General features: G+C 41.3%; 3 protein-coding genes across 3 annotated transcripts; all 3 read right to left on the bottom strand.

The window, feature by feature from the left end:
* Positions 1 to 4141: 4141 nt before the first annotated feature.
* On the bottom strand, positions 4142 to 5661 carry LOC117617185 (protein LIM1). The gene is made up of 2 exons (XM_034346466.1): positions 4645 to 5661; positions 4142 to 4368 (listed from the first exon to the last, which is right to left on the bottom strand). The coding sequence occupies exons 1-2, from the start codon at positions 4946 to 4948 to the stop codon at positions 4352 to 4354; spliced, it is 321 nt and encodes a 106-aa protein (XP_034202357.1). The 5' UTR covers positions 4949 to 5661; the 3' UTR covers positions 4142 to 4351.
* Positions 5662 to 5762: 101 nt separating this feature from the next.
* On the bottom strand, positions 5763 to 8780 carry LOC117617182. Its single transcript, XM_034346465.1, has 7 exons — positions 8442 to 8780; positions 8037 to 8210; positions 7825 to 7917; positions 7656 to 7724; positions 6923 to 7129; positions 6315 to 6440; positions 5763 to 6177 (listed from the first exon to the last, which is right to left on the bottom strand). The coding sequence occupies exons 1-7, from the start codon at positions 8667 to 8669 to the stop codon at positions 6022 to 6024; spliced, it is 1053 nt and encodes a 350-aa protein (XP_034202356.1). The 5' UTR covers positions 8670 to 8780; the 3' UTR covers positions 5763 to 6021.
* Positions 8781 to 9184: 404 nt separating this feature from the next.
* LOC117617181 lies at positions 9185 to 14095 on the bottom strand. The gene is made up of 2 exons (XM_034346464.1): positions 10985 to 14095; positions 9185 to 9951 (listed from the first exon to the last, which is right to left on the bottom strand). Exon 1 carries the CDS (start codon positions 13932 to 13934, stop codon positions 11979 to 11981), a length of 1956 nt encoding a protein of 651 aa, XP_034202355.1. The 5' UTR covers positions 13935 to 14095; the 3' UTR covers positions 9185 to 9951; positions 10985 to 11978.
* Between the last annotated feature and the right edge of the window lie 1689 nt (positions 14096 to 15784).

Genomic DNA, 15784 nt, shown 5'->3' with positions numbered 1-15784 from the left:
AGTATAAATAGAAACCCTAAAGCAGTCTAATATTGGAGAGTGAGGCATCTATTTATGATTTTGAGAGCCATTGAGAGTTTGTTAGTTCTCTTTCATTGAGTTTAATAAAAGGTTTCATTGCAGGTACTCCTATATTGGAGGAACCTTTAAATTGTTTGTGCTTCTTTTCTTTGTTCATTATTTTAGTTCTTGTTCCGGGTTAAAGTATAACAAGTGGTATCAGGAAGAATAAGACCTGGGAATTAGTAGAGTTGTATAAGACCAAATCCACCACCAGGGGCTAGCCTAGGCAGGAAGGGGCCCTAGGCTTGGAAGCCAGCTCCAGCGCGCATGACCCAGCTCGGGCAAGGCTTGGATGGTCAACCACCATGAAGTGTGCCACCGTTCTGGCCTATGCCGGAAACAGCCCAATCAAGGCGAGGAGGTTGATGCAGCCGAAGATGCGCACCCTCATGCCGTCAAAAGCATGCAGCACTTGGTGGTAGAAAGCGAGCACCCTAGACTCTAATCCGAGTCTGGAGATCGCGGGAAAGAACAAAATATTAACTGGGCTCTGTTTTTTCAATATGACATAGAGGGCGTCTTGCCGTGCTATGTCGGTCGTGATCGTGATAGGTCAATCGTGAATATGAGGTCTGTAGCTAAGGGCAACGTCTGGTCGATGGATGGCTGACACTGGTAACAATGTGATATTAAGCCGACTAGCACTTACGGAGCTCTCCTATGGTTAGGGCGAGGTGTATATTGTTGTGGGGTTGTACCTGAGTCCCTCCAAAGGCATAGAGCGAGGGTGTCCTTCTATCGATTAGCGCTCGATTTTATTCCGAGCTGGTTGAATACGGGCGCGAAGATGATATTGGAGGAACTCCCCTTATTGATAAGGACTCGAGTTATGTCTCAGTTTGCGACACCAACGGAGATTACCAGCGGATCACTATGAGGTTGAGAAGTATGGTCATCATCCGGGCTAAAAATGATGGGTTCCTCGTCGCCGTTCCTAGGTCGTTTAGAGGGTCGCGCTACATCACAGATGGAGAGGGCGTTGTTGGTTGTCTGGCCGAGCGATCGAGCATATCGCTTCCTGGACTTGTTGGTGTCGCCACCCAGTGAGGGGCCTCCCCCGATTGTGGATATTAGTTTTCGAGAGACCGAAGCATGAGTTCACCAACGCTTCGATTTCTTCCTTCAATTGGTAGCAATCTTCCGTTAAGTGGCCAAACATGTGCTGGTACCTTGCAGTACCGAGCTTCATCTCATTTCCCTATGTATTCATTTCGACCCTGGCACGGAGCTGGTAGCTCTTTCTCGGCGATTGCCAGGATGTCCCCTTTGCTAGTATTCAAAGGCGTATAACTTGGGTAGCGCTCGAGGACGTTCCACTGATCGATGTGTTTCTGCTGTCGGTTTTCTTTCTCTTGTGGATTCCCTCTCCGCGAGTCCTGGGTGTGATGAGAAGGTTCGGCGCTCGTGGTCTGCTCTCGGAGAAGGTCTTTATACATCTCGGGGGGAGGGGGTAAGGTTCCGAGTTAGGTGGAAAAGAAGCTTTCTCCTTGAAACCCTCCCATGAGGGCATTGTGAGCTGTAGCGTTGTCGCAGCCTTCGCAGTGGGCATACTCATTATTGAAACGGGTGGCATAATCCCGCAGAGACTCGTTTGTTTTCTATTTTACGAACAAGATATCGTTGGTAGTGTACAACTGGCTTGATATGATCATAGACGAATGAGCTGATGGATTCGGGGTTTAGCATTTTAAACCAGTTCAAGGCTGCTCCCTTCAGGGTGGTCGGGAAAAGTCTGCATCTGGTGGCCTCGTTTGCCTACCTTCCTTCCATTGCATAGTGGAAACTGTCAATGTGGTCATGTGGGGTCTGTAAATTCTTCGTAGAGGGCAATTTTCGGTGCCTTCGTTTCACCGACGACAGCTATCTCGAGGAGTTCCTTAGTGTAGGGGAGAGGGATTTCATCCTCGAAAAAATAGAGGACGAGCAGGTTGTGGGTCTTTTGGACCTTACCAAGCCTGTCCTAGAAGCTTCCCATTTCTCCTTTGATCATGGCCTTCATCGCCACTCTTAGGTCAGCCTCACTAGGGGGTGACGAGGTTGTCAGTCTAAGCGAAGTGGCCCTTTCCTTTGCGCAGGATGAGTTTTACAAGGGCGTCTTCTTCCAGGTTGATACCCTCGGGGGCAGGACTGAGTCCAGAGTTGCTAGTTTGAGGCATAGGAGTTGACGCCGACTCTTCGCCAAACAGGCACCTTTCCACCCTCCTGGTACTACTTGAATCCCTGGTGGCCTTTTTATGGGCTTTCCATAGGTTCACCTGGAGACCGATCTGCTGCTCTTCTAAGTGCTCGTTGGGGTCCTGGAGAGTTCTATTTAGATCTTGCATGGTATCGGCCCCGTTAAGGAGCAGTTCAACTTTGGCTTCAAGGGTGCTAATCCTTTGTTTTTTCGCTCTCTGGCATTTCGTACTTCTTTGATCAGGAGTGCCAGGGGTAGAGATTCCCTTCATCTTTCTGCCCAGCATATCGGCAGTGGAGTAGCTAACACGTAACCTTTGAGTGTCGTTTCCCATAGAAGGCGCCAAATATTTGAACCACAAATATTCAAGTGGTTAACACAAAGGAGTACAGTTATTTTAAAGTGGTTTCAAAGGGAAAAGAGCTTTAAGGAGAAAAATAATATATGGCAAATGACAAGACTTTTCTTCTTATTCCATTCTTCCGGGAGGGATCTCAATCTCTCTTTTTACAAAAATCCCTGCTCCATTTTTATAGGGGAACCAAACGAATTAAATTACAAGATGGCCAGCTCGGCTCGGAACCGAGCCGTTTATGTCACATCAGATCTGTCAGATGATGGGTGGCTGGGGTTAGTCCACATCCTCTGCTCATGATGACCTATTCGTATTTCCACTAGGAGGGGGTGTGGGCAAAGTAGCCTGTCGCGCACAGTGGCAGTCCCATCTGGTGAGGTGGCGATCCGGGTGGCTTACACCTGGCTTTCGAAAGGACCTAGACACGCTTTATGAGGTACGGCGAGTCAGCAGTCAAATGGGGTTTTGTCATCTACGTGGCCGATTTGAATCCTCTTGAATATTTCCAAGGAGTCCGAGACCGAGGGTAAATTTACTCGTTTCCTCTGGCGCAGTGCACGAGGCATACGTGTTGAGTTTTTATTGGGCAGATGGGCTCGGTGTGTATCGAGCGTCAACAAGAGGATCAAGCAGATGAAGTAGTACTGGAAATCAGTCATGGGGCTCATGGCTTCCAACAAGTTTGAGCAAATAGATAATTAGATTCATAGCAGAACACTGATTAGATCACTGGAGACTTGTATTAGTTTGGACAAAAGTCACTCACTGAATTCTGATTTGTTAGGATAGATAATGTTGTTAATTCTTAGGCCATACTATTACAGATGTTCAATTATGAATTTAGGTTTAGTTGACTAGTGTGAGCAGCAAACCTTGTCGAGGTGCCAATATATAACCCCGATTGTTGATCCGTTTGACTCTGATGAATTTTGCAAGAGGAACGCCACTCACATATAACCCCTTGGATAGTTAATAAGAAGGCTGAATTTTCAGCTGAAATCCAATTTGGATGCAGAACCATTTTAGAGCCCGCGAATGTTGGCGGAGATTGGTGTCAATTTTATATGCCAAATAAGTTTAGAAATATATCTCAGGAGAGATTCTAGGTTAGATTTTCTCATTCCTCAATATCACTTGTATAAAAAATAATAATAATAACTTAAGCATATGGATTATGGACTCATTATGAGCAATTAATTCCCTTTGTCACAAATGTTTTCTTGACAAGAGGTAATTGCAAGAATGAAGATATTGCAGCATTTACAAGATCTCTTCACTGATGCCAAAAAAGAATTATGGTTTTTTTTTCTAGTGTAAATAAAGTCAAGAATAGAGACAACAATATCTCTAGATTGTGTAAAAAGAGTCAAATTTGATTGCTGCATGTCATCAACTCTAAGGGATGCCTCGGCCAACTGGCCTAATCACTTAGAAAGTAGGGGGGAAAAGCAATGATGATGAGAAGAAAAAAAAATTAGAATTACCAAAAGGGGTATCCAGGTAAAAGGAACAAGTAAATAATACATATTTTTGTTTTTGTTTTTTTATCAAGTAAATAATACATAGTTATTAAAATAAACTAGTAATCTATTACATCAGAAATCAAATTAAAACCCAAGGGGTTCACTGCATAATCTCAAGTTCTAAAAATACAGCCTCTTATTAACAGCAGCATTAAATATTAAACAACCAAAAGGATCCCTATAACTCCAAGACACTTATTCCAGAATACTCCTCAGCTCTATGCTTCAACTTCTTTAATTCATGATTTCACCTGCATCCGAGAAAACAAAACACCAGATTCATCAATTATAAATTTTCAGAAATACACAAGGGAAAGATGTTCGTTTTCTTCTTTTCTCTTTTTTTTTTTTTTCCCCTCTAAAGATTCTTACAATATTACCAATAAACAAGCAGGTTCAATATAAACATATATAGTAAAAGTCATTATACAATATATTAGTTCAAATGGGTGAAAAATATTGCTTCAGGAACCAACTTTTTTTTTTAGCACTATTGTGTTAAGTAACAGAGAGGAGCTAGAGAGTACATGGTTCAAAGTTGACAGTGCACTTCTCTGGGAGCTGCACTGCCATGGTACGATCGACGCCAGAAATCGGAGGGCCATTGACAAGCACACATAGGCAAGGCTGGCCAAGAGCTTTGAGGGCATTGCAGCAAGTCTCACTTGGTGGGATGGGGCTAAAAGGAACAACTGCTGCTCTGCAAGGTATTAGCTGAACAATAGACGAGAAGAAGGTGCTTGCGCACATGGTGCCCTCCCCTTGATCCACCAAACCTGTCAAAACTAACATAACCACCAAAACTGGAAGAGTCATAGTGATTAGCCTCATCTTAATTAATTTGAGCTGAGATTAATTACAGAGAAGATGTCCCGAATTCAAATATATAGGACATTATGATGAGGGTCATGCCATCATGCAGGTACATCCTACCCAAAGGTCACACCTATATGATGCCATTGTCGCCAGCTCTGCCACTGATGATATGTGCATAAAAACCAGCCAAAAATACATTTGGTGTGCTGGTGGAGCAGTTGTTAAACTCAAATTTCATGACTCTTTGAATTTTTCAAATGCATTAGCAAAGAAGCTCTAGTTAAAATGAATCGAAGGCACCTACTTTCTCATTGTTTGCATATGTAGAGGCCAAAAACAATGCGCTTCTAGCTTTAATGCTATAATGCTTTACACACTTTTACTTCAATCAATTTCTTGAAACCTATTAAGCAAGAACATGGCAAACTACAAAATGGCTCAGAAAACCTCCTAAACCACCTTTCAAAAGATCCCAAAGTGTGACCATCCAAAATATTAATATCGGATAATTAGCTCCAAGTTAGTATTTAAGAGTACGTGATTAGACCAATTTGAAATTACTAAGAAAAGTATATACGATTATGAAGTTTTAAACTACAAGGACAAAAATAAAATTGACGCTACACCATAGCAACTCAGAATACAAAATCAGTTAGGAGCAAATCCAGACTTGCGTCATGATCATAAGTTCACAACATTTGAAGTATTCAAGAAGATAATTTCCGTGTTCAATTGAATGCATGATTCTCAAGGAAATTGCTTTCGAGCACATTTGACAACTTTTGGTGAAAATCAAAATATGTGAGCACAATGTACCAAAACAAAATAGTTAAGCATGACTAACAAATCAGAAATATATATTTGATTTGAGAATCCAAAGAAATTGTACAAATTTTCTTGCTGGAGGAAGAACAGAAAGTCAGTAAATGAGAATATAATTCCCCAATCTTTCCTCATGTGTGTGGCCACAGTGAATAATCATCAATCCCAACCTTCTTTATTACAACTCATGTCATTCCCGAAGGCCTCTTCAAATGCATTTCATATCATTGACATAACAAGTTATGATTTTCACATATTACAGGTTATCAAAGTTCTCCTTTGTTTCCTTTGAGATTGATTACTGCAAGCTCCTGTTCAACAAACTCTCCTGCATAAATCGCCGGATATTTACTGGCAAGCGAGGATTCTGCAAAGCGACCTAAGGGCTTTAACACAGCATCGGATGCTATGTGGGCAAACAACTACACCGCGAGAAATGTCACATATAAGTATACGATGCATCGAGAAATCTTATTTATATAAATCTCTTTTAAAATGCCAACTAAAAGTAGAAGAACGAAACGGTAACAATGACAACAATATGACTAGCTTCACTCACTGTAGAAGATACTCTCCAAAGTAAGCGATGTTGCTCCATTGCTAGTTTGATTGCGTCAACTGTTCTGTTTGTTACAACAACTTCATGCATTCCAGCTATGCAATCTCCTGCAGTCAACCACTCTATCTGCACATGAAAATTTGTGTGAATGGAATACAATTAGCTTAAAGATTTAAAATACAACACATGTCATACCCAACCAACCTAAAAACAGCAATTCCAATCAAAGAGGTGGGGTGTGTTGTGGTTGTTACACTAAGCACAACACAACTAATCAAATGTTTCGCAGGTGTTGTATTTTATTTTTTGACCAAAAGATGTGCATAAACCCTATCTGTACTACTAATCGAAAAGCCCTCCCCCTCTCCCTGTCCATTTTGAACTATAATCAGATAGATCTTGCACATGACATTATTGATATAGTTTAAATATAAGTTTAAATTTTTGTCTTTCATAAGTTAGGCCCTAAAGAACGTGTATTATGTGTTATTTAATTGATGCAACTGAAATCCAAATTGCTTTCCCATGAAAGCCACCATATTCAGGGGGTCAACTAACTTGTAAACTATTGCATAACTACTAAGCACAATGGTCAAAAATGCTCTTACCTGCTTCCCAGTCTGAATGAGAAGACATCCTACAGGAACCTTCACTTCAACTTTTTGCCCATTTCTTAGCCAGATATTCAGACCTGGAAATCTACTTCTGCCATGAATGGTTAGAAAGTTAAGGTCGTAGTGATATCCTGCAAACACAGTACCCTCCTGGCCATAATGCCGAAGGTCACTTCCTGTTGGGGCTAGAAGGTGTGGTCCCTGGGTTCACAAAGAAAGGGTACTTAGCACATATCACATGAACTTAGCCAGGAAATTGGCAAATGGAAAGGAAGAGATTCTAGATACTCAATTCAGGAATTGGTGATTGCCGAAAATGCAGCATGGAGACAAAATACATGCTCTATATCCGATCACAAGCCAATGTATTTAATAAGACTATAAAGTGGTTGAAGAATATGCCCACCCAAATTCATCTTTGTAAGAAAAAAAGACAAAACTGAGAAGTGTAATAAGATAAAATAATAGTGGCATTATGGAGCAATACAAAAGGCATTCAACAGAATGCCACACAAATTTGGGGAGACAGGTGGTCACAGTGGCTAAAGATAAGAAAAGTGATGGATATAGAATATGGAATGGAAACTGATGGATATAGGCAACTACTGTCAGAGTAGGCCACCAGTAATCATGATTCCATTATTTGATTTCAATACCGCTGCCCACCACTAGTGGCAGAAAGTCATAGAGACATGAATGTAAGTTTCAATTGGCAATCATTGGTCACCTGCTTCATAAGAGAAGTGAATGCATCCTTTGGCAAGCCAAACCCAATGGCAGCCATTTCAGCAACAGCCTGAAAAGAAAGAGAGGCATAAATTACATTAAGAATATTAGATAATATGCAAAACAAGCAAGTGGTATGAGCAAGCTGAAAAATCAAATTAATGGCTCACCTCTATTGCGGATATCATCTTGTAACCCCATGAATCCATGGTATCTTTCCATTCAGGAAACCCCTCGGGTACGACCGGCTCTGCATTAAGTTCCTAGAAAACAAGAATAACATAACCATCATCATCATGGCAAGTAGAATATAGCATTTAATTAAAACAGTCAATACATATGAGTGCAAAGTGAATATCTAAAGGGAAACAAAGAACGAGACCTGAAAGCGGGTTTCTGATGGTCGAGGACCCACTCTCCACATGTATCGCCATTTGCGATCTGCCCCCTTGGGAATGGATGGCTGGAACTCTTTGGGCATTTCTTTCAATTTCTCCTGCATTTCTTCATCAACAAGGCTTCTTGGCACTTCCACACCCTCTGGTGTCACCCCAACCTGTGATGTTATCCCCATTTCAAGTTTTGAGCAACAACAATCCAATTCCCACCACAAATCAAAAGAAATAGATAATTAAAATCAAAAGAGAACCCAGATAAGCCACCAATCAGTAAGCAAAGAATTGGGCTTCAAATTTCAATTTTTTTTATTATAAAGAAATTCAAATTTTCATTTTTCTGATATCTAGGCAACAGTTTTTCATTTTCTCGGGAACCAAACAGAACCCACCTGGTAATGCAATTGGGGCCTCTCCTGGAGTCGCTTGAAATCCGGCGGTCTATCGAAGTACCTCTCCATCATATCGAGGAAGCGATCGTTGTCCTCGGCCGTACATCTGGGGTCCTTGACCAACAGAGCACCTGTTTCTCTCAGACTCCGGCTCACCTCGCCGCACAACTCCTTCACTTCGCCCTTCGATCCCAAGTACAAGCTCAGATCTACCACCGTCAGCTCCATTAGGATCAAAATTAGATGAGATTCCTGGTTTTTGAGGGTTTACAAATGTTTTAGGGATGGCGGGAGATTTTTTATTTTGTTTCTGTATTTGTGTTTTTTAAAGTGTATAACGCTTGCGTGGAGATTCGTGTAGTAATTGTGTCGCTTTTCTTTTGGGAGAAAAGGATTGCGTGTGGTGCACTGGACATACGGTACGTCCAAACTCGGTATTATCCTGACCACATGGAATTGAGTGACTGAAGTGGATCCTGCTAGCCCAACATTGATGAAGGTCTGGAAAGTTTTTTTTTATACAAACGAATGATATTGGAGGGAGGAATCGAACCTAGTACATAGTGCACGGTTAAGTACTCTTAAGACCACTTGAACTACAAGCCCTTGCATGAAGGGCGGAAATTAAAGAAACCACTTTGTGGCACTTGCTAGTACGGAGTAGGCAACAAACACCCAATATTCATATTATACAAGCACCAAGCAAGCAGCACAATAGCAAGTGCAACACACAAGGCAATGAGTGACTGTATAATGCTTCTCTTCTATTGATGGCAAGCATGCTTACCTATACAAGTGAACTAGCTCACCATTCCACCAACTATTCACTCCTTGTAAGTAGCATGATGAGCATTTTCATAAGTTACCGAAGGAAAGGAAACATCAGAATGCTTGAAGAGAACTTATAATGACCAAATACAAGAAAATAAAATATTTTGCTAACTACCAAAATACTCCCACGCACAATCAAGCGGCTATGGGCTTGACTAATGACTTGGACAAGCATGGTGTGTGGCATTACAAAGCGACCCCTAACATTCTCCCCACTTAAGATGTCAGCGCTCACGATGACTACATCTTCTTGAAGTCTTCAATCTTTTTCTTAAACTGCTCCAAGTATATCTCCTTCTCTCACTTAGTCTCTGTCTCCAAGGCCCTTTCACTTGATGAGAAACTCCCTTCATAAGTGAGAAACTCCTTTCATAGGCAACCGCCTAACCTCATCCACTTCTTTCAGCTTCAACCACTTGATGTCGACGTCAGCTCTGGTTGACTGGTTGCATGCTGGATCTTTTGGATCTTGCATGAAAAACATGAAAATTATGGTGCACCTTCATCCACGTAGATCCAAAGTAGGAACATCAACTTTGTATGAGGCTCTCCCTCCAGCAAAAATAGCTAGGGAACCAAAATTGAACTGGGTAGAAGTTTGTGCAGTCACAAAGCTTCCCTCAAGTATCCAATGCCAACAATCGTGTACGTCTTACTTGTGTCCCGACTCCCATGAGATCTGCACTTTTCCACTTACAATCAATTCTATAAATTTAAATATTATTCTAACATATTTTTTCTGGAAATTAACAATCACGAGATTAAATAGAAGTTTCAAGCAGTACGTAATATGCTGTTAAGTTAGCTGATTTTCCTGCTTACTATATAGTTAGAGCAATTGCCAATTGATAGCTCCCTAAAGTCAATATGCACTAGTATCCTAAGCTACAAGGAAGGGGATTCAAACTCGGATACAAGGGACAGACACACTAACCTAGCTGGCCTCACCCTCATCTGCTTAATATTTACACATTTGATGATGGGTATCATTACATACTGGAAAAGTAAAATAAAATTTTATCAGAATACGGCAACTTTTGCTGTGAATATAAAATAGAAATTTGAGCCTTGTCTCTTCAAATTAAGGACAGTATCTAATATGGCACTTTTCAATATGACCAATGTCAGTATTTGATGAGTGAAATATACATCAAGATTAAGAAAGATGACTCACATACTCATTTTTGCTTGCAACACATACAACACTCATTCATAAGGAATCCTTGTTTAATGAAATTTCCCAACATAAGAATCTTTTTTAAAGAGAAATTAAAAGCCCAAAGAAAGAACGAGGCCTTTGATTACCTAAATGGCCAACAACTTACTGGTGCATGATGTAACTAGAAAATAGCTGAGTCCCTCTTACACAGTAAATAGAGGACTAATCATACTCCATACATTGCCTAGAAGATTGGTAAAACAAATAAGACAAACAATTCAAGTTGGAACCAAAAAGCGTGCAAGACAGTCCTATATTTGCAAGTTAGTCCTAGTACACATCAAAATGCTGTAGCATTCTTTTAATTTCGGTCCTTGCCTATATTACACAGTATCAAGCACAACAATCATCGTTCACAAATGAGTAAAAAAAAAAAAAAAAAAAAAAACAAATCGCAGATTTATGTCAACAAACATATGTAAAACAAATTTATATTTTCATGCATATTATACGAAGTTATAGAAATGACATTGGTAGCAGATTGTTAGCTTACCAGCCTGACCCGTGTGTCTATTATTGGGATCAAGGATGGAGTGATTACCCTCAAAACGCTCTCAGCATCAGCCTCCATAAAGGTTCCACTTGTGAATCTAAGCTACAAGAGACCTTATACAAAATTGTTGCCTTCTCAACTCAGCTGACGAAGCCAACATATAAACACAATTCTTTGTGCCAAAACCAGAATTCATTCCATGTTTTATTAACATCAATATGATAAAACACCACACTTTCTTCAACTACAAACTCTAAAATAAATATATAAAAAATTATCATACAATTAATTTATTATTTACCCAAAAATTGAAAACAATTGCCAAAGGGTGAATTATGAAGATGAAATTGCAGATGCATTCCAATACAAGCACAACGAAAATCAATGAAAAAGGCCTTTTTCCTCTTTTTGTTTGGTTTTTTCTAAATCTCTGCAAGCACAGTGAAAGCAGTGAATGGTACGGCAAACTGCAGTAGTTTTGTGGCTGTGGAATAAGATACAGCTTACCTACATGTTTGCAAACATAAGTGACACTGCAAAAGTTTCAACAAAACAACAGGGTTCGGCCTTCTTTTGCCCTCCAGCTTTTATATATCTCTAGCAGCCTTTAGCTTTTGGTTTTATATGATTTTTGCTAACTATGCAGTTGTTTTGGTTTCAAATTATATTTATCATCATAATTTTAGATTTTTCTTGTAGCACCAAGTGCTTGTCTTATGTAGCAAATATGTTTCAAAACCTGCATGTCCATATGATAGTGAAAGTAATAAACCAAAAGATGGAAGAAAGCATGTAAAGAGAAACTTGTATATCCATTCACACAAATGAAAAGCCAATACACAAAAACACAAAGCTTTCACATGACTGATAATCTAAGCTACAAGCTCATTATCAAAGAATGCTACAACAACATACAATCAACATAAATCTCTCAAAATAAACAGAGAAAAAAGAGGCACAACCCTCTACAATGCAACAGTGATTTCATCATGCGTCAATTGCACATATATACCCCACTCTCATACCTGTGATTAACCTCATAAAAATCTGTATTACCCTCGGAAGCCGGTCGCAAACAAACTCCGGACAATGATCTGTTTCCTTGCCAAGAAAATTTCACATGAGCAATAACTTCAATGTCCTCACTGCCATCTCCTTCATTAGAATCCACAGGCATCCTTGCTCTCAACCTACCCGGAGATCCATTCAACGGAATCTCAGGGACATGCCATTTCAGTTCTTTCTCAGACCTACTTAATACAGCTTTCGGGGACACCTTCAACAATGTAGGATCAAGGGGGAGTTTCAAAACAAATGTCACATCAGTCAAAGGCGCTGGCAGATCAGGATTTGACACATATTGTATCATCACAGAAAGTAAGCTCCCTGTATGGCGTTGCACAAGGCGAACCCTCAAGGGCAATGGTGTCAACCTAGGCAGCAGACTATACTTCAAGACGGGTAAAGGCTCATCTGAGGCTGCGGTCCTTACATGAAACATCCCATTGCCTAGACTACTAACTCGAGAATTCTGCATAATAAACCTCTTAACCGCACTGGTTCCCTCAACCCGGAATGAAAACTCGGTTTCTTTATCACCACTAGTCTTGGTTGGCAAAGTTTTCAAATAAACAACACCCATTAATCCTACTCTAGCAAGCAATGACTCTCTAAACTCAGCACTGATCTCTTCCACAATGTGCATCTCAGGACCCTTCATTTCACTTTTCACAAGGGTATCAAGAGGACTGCCTGCTGCCGCACCTCCTGCAGCCGCATCAGCAGTTTTCGGAGCATCTGGCCCGGTCTGCAACAACTCGAGCCCGCCAAGCCCTTCCTTCTTCGCAACCTTCTTTGTTCCAACAAACTCGGAAGCATCCAGCCCACCACCCCAAGCATCACTAAACCCTTCAAAAGTCTCACCCAAAGAAGCCTGGTCAAGCCCAAATTCAATCCCACCATACTCCCCTTCAAACCCTTCAACAGCAATATGAGTAGACTGGGTCGCCTCTGCCGGGGGCAATGTCGTCACTTCCAGTGTCGCCAACGCCAGTGTTAAGTCCGTGGCCGAAGGATCCTTATTCTTCTTGAACCCACTCACCAACTCTTCAGGCTGATTAATCTTTTCACTCGCAGCAAATGGGTCTTTCTCTACTTGAGTCTCTTCCTCATTCTCTAACTTCAGATCCTTCTCCTCACTCTGCACCACCGGCGCCAAGCTCGCCGCCACCTCATCTCCAGCAGCTATTGTCTCCGGGGGCAATTCAAACCCCAAATTGTTGAACGCCTCAATGCCCACCTCGTGTTCGACGGAATGCGCCTCAACAGCTCTCCAATTCTCCGCCCCACGAATCTTGTTCTCAGTATCCAAGGCCGAGTGCACCATCTTCGCAATGCCGTCGCCGTGCATCGACGAAAGCATCGCCGCCAATCGAATATTACTGACACCTCTCAGAACAATGTCGAGAGCCATGTAGATCTCGGCATACTTTCGACCCAGCTTCTCCGGAGTAACATCGACACCACGGCAAGCGGTGACGATGACGCTGACGGCTTGGTTGACGATGTGGATGCACTCGAAGACGTTGATCGAGTTGTCATGATCGGCCGTGGTGACGCCGAGGACGTAGATGGAGTTGACGAGGCGGTAGACGACTCGGTACCGAGATTCGACGCCGACTATGAGCTGGCCGCTGGAGGCGGCGAGTGGGTCGTCACCGAGGGATGCGATGGAGTCGGCGGTGGCGTCGGAGGAGGAAGATTCCGAGTTGTTGTGTTGCTGGTCTTTGGGGGTGTGGAGTTGTTGTTGTTTGGCGACGGCGAAGGCTAGGCGGGTTTGGCGGAAGGAGGAGACGGCGACGAGAGCTCGGGCCGGCGGGAACCATTCTCGGGTTTGGAGCAGGATATCGGATCCATTGGCGGGTTGGAGAGAGAGCGCTAGGCAGGACATGGTGGGATCGGATCAAGCTCAGATCTGATCCAGGGTTTGGGTTTGAAATGGTTGATGATGTGAAGTAGCAGAGAGAGAGAGAGAGATGACTCGGTGACCCTCCGATGGAACGAGACTCGGAGTAGATGGTGGGAAAGTGGTTTTGGGCCAAAATGAATTTAACAGGCCTCTCCTAGATTGGAACTAGTAGAATTTTGGCCCAATTGTTACAGTATTTCTACTCATTTGTCATGCAAAATATAAGAGAAATAATGACTATTACTACCCAAATAAATAGTATCTGCCCTAACAACTTTTTTTTGTTGATTTTTCACTCATTGCCATGACAATTTAAGGACAACCACTATTCACATGAATATAAGGAGAGGAATTCGCATAGAGTTTTGGTGTTGAAAGTGAATAATACGGCTAAGTATTTATTTAAAAAAAATTCTGAAATTTTGGGTTATTTTTTCCTTTTAAAAAAAAAATTTGTTATTTAAATTGGCTGTTAATGTCATAATGACATCAGAATTAGGTCACCTTGCCTAGGCAAGTCTTGTCTTTGGGCTTGCCTAGGTTGGCGGAGCCCAGCTCCTGCCCTAGCAAGACTAGGTGCTGGAAACACATTTAAGGGCCGAGGGGCCTCTTTCCCAGGCTGAGACCTCCGTCATAGTCATTAATGTCATCATCGCCGCCGTCGTAGTCATTAATCTCTACTATTATAAAACCAATCCAAAAGTTATTTCTTTCTTCAATTTCAACTTAATCAATTTCTTGATGTTTTTCTTTTCCGATTCAATTACGAAGTCCACACAAATGACGACATCAAATTCAATAACAAATGCCTTCCTTTTTTACTTTTGTTCTTTCAAACTTACCATTACTCATTTTTTTTTTTCGAAGCTTTGTTTTTCTTTACATGGATGTATAAATAATTTCATGAGGAAAACTGCTAAAATAAGTTTTTCAAAGCATTAAACATACATGTTTTTTTTATTTCAATTATATTATACGTCATTTTTTCAAACCAAAAAATATATATATTTATCTTCTGGTGTATTTACTAATAAGGAATTGAAGTTCGAATCATGAATTGAATTCCAATTATGGAGGATTTATGTGTTTACTTCAATCAAGGAATTAAAAAGTAAGTGTAGTCCACACAAAATTAGGAATCGAATTCTTGATTTTGGAGGAATTCAATTCTTGGGTGGGAGGTGGTATTCTAATTCCTGGATAACTAACCCATTATGAATTCATCTTTTTTACCCATTTGTTGAGGCCCAAAAAATCCAAGGTTAGGCCCAAATATATTTCTAGGCTAATACAACAGTTAACGGGGAAATAAGCCTGACTTGGGTATGCAAGAATTTGTCGTATGCGCTTATACAAGTTATGATCCACATGCCAAGCCAAGTAAACACGCAACCCGCCATGCAGAGAGGCTGTAACGAGCTTGTAAAATATACTGGTTCTATGAACCTGTGCTTATTGTCCCATCAAGCACCATTTAGCCCAGCTATAGCCTACTGCAATACAGGTGTAGAGGCTTTTTCGTTCCAGCAGCTACTACAGGTCTGGGCTGCTGTAAAGAGCCAAATGAGAGAAAATTGCCCTTGGGTCTGAGTTCAAGAATTAGGCCCCAAGAATGCTTCAAAAGGATAACTAAGCCTTAAGAAGCATCTTGATTACCTTCACCAGCAAAACTAACAGTCGCTCTCAGATAAATTCTTAGCTTGGCATGAAAGGCTTGTGGCATGAAAGCAAAGCAATCATGAGTTTAGCATTAAATAGAGAGAGAGATGTGAGTTCCTATGAGAAACAAGGGTTCTAAGGAGAAGGGGAAGGGTTTCTAAGTGGGTTTGTTG

The sequence above is a fragment of the Prunus dulcis genome, chromosome 2, assembly GCF_902201215.1.
Source record: "Prunus dulcis chromosome 2, ALMONDv2, whole genome shotgun sequence".
NCBI classification, from domain to species: Eukaryota; Viridiplantae; Streptophyta; class Magnoliopsida; order Rosales; family Rosaceae; genus Prunus; species Prunus dulcis.
The sequence above is the reverse complement of the archived record's forward strand: the minus strand, read 5'-3'. Positions and strand labels throughout refer to the sequence as shown.

Coding starts and splice junctions, on each gene's coding strand:
- LOC117617185 (XM_034346466.1), bottom strand. CDS start 4,948: ATGAGGCTAATCACTATGACTCTTCCAGTTTTGGTGGTTATGTTAGTT.
- LOC117617182 (XM_034346465.1), bottom strand. CDS start 8,669: ATGGAGCTGACGGTGGTAGATCTGAGCTTGTACTTGGGATCGAAGGGC. Junction 7,130..7,655: donor TCACTTCTCTTATGAAGCAG/GTGACCAATGAT, acceptor TTGTGAACCCAG/GGACCACACCTTCTAGCCCC. Junction 6,178..6,314: donor TTTGGAGAGTATCTTCTACA/GTGAGTGAAGCT, acceptor CTCGCGGTGTAG/TTGTTTGCCCACATAGCATC.
- LOC117617181 (XM_034346464.1), bottom strand. CDS start 13,934: ATGTCCTGCCTAGCGCTCTCTCTCCAACCCGCCAATGGATCCGATATC.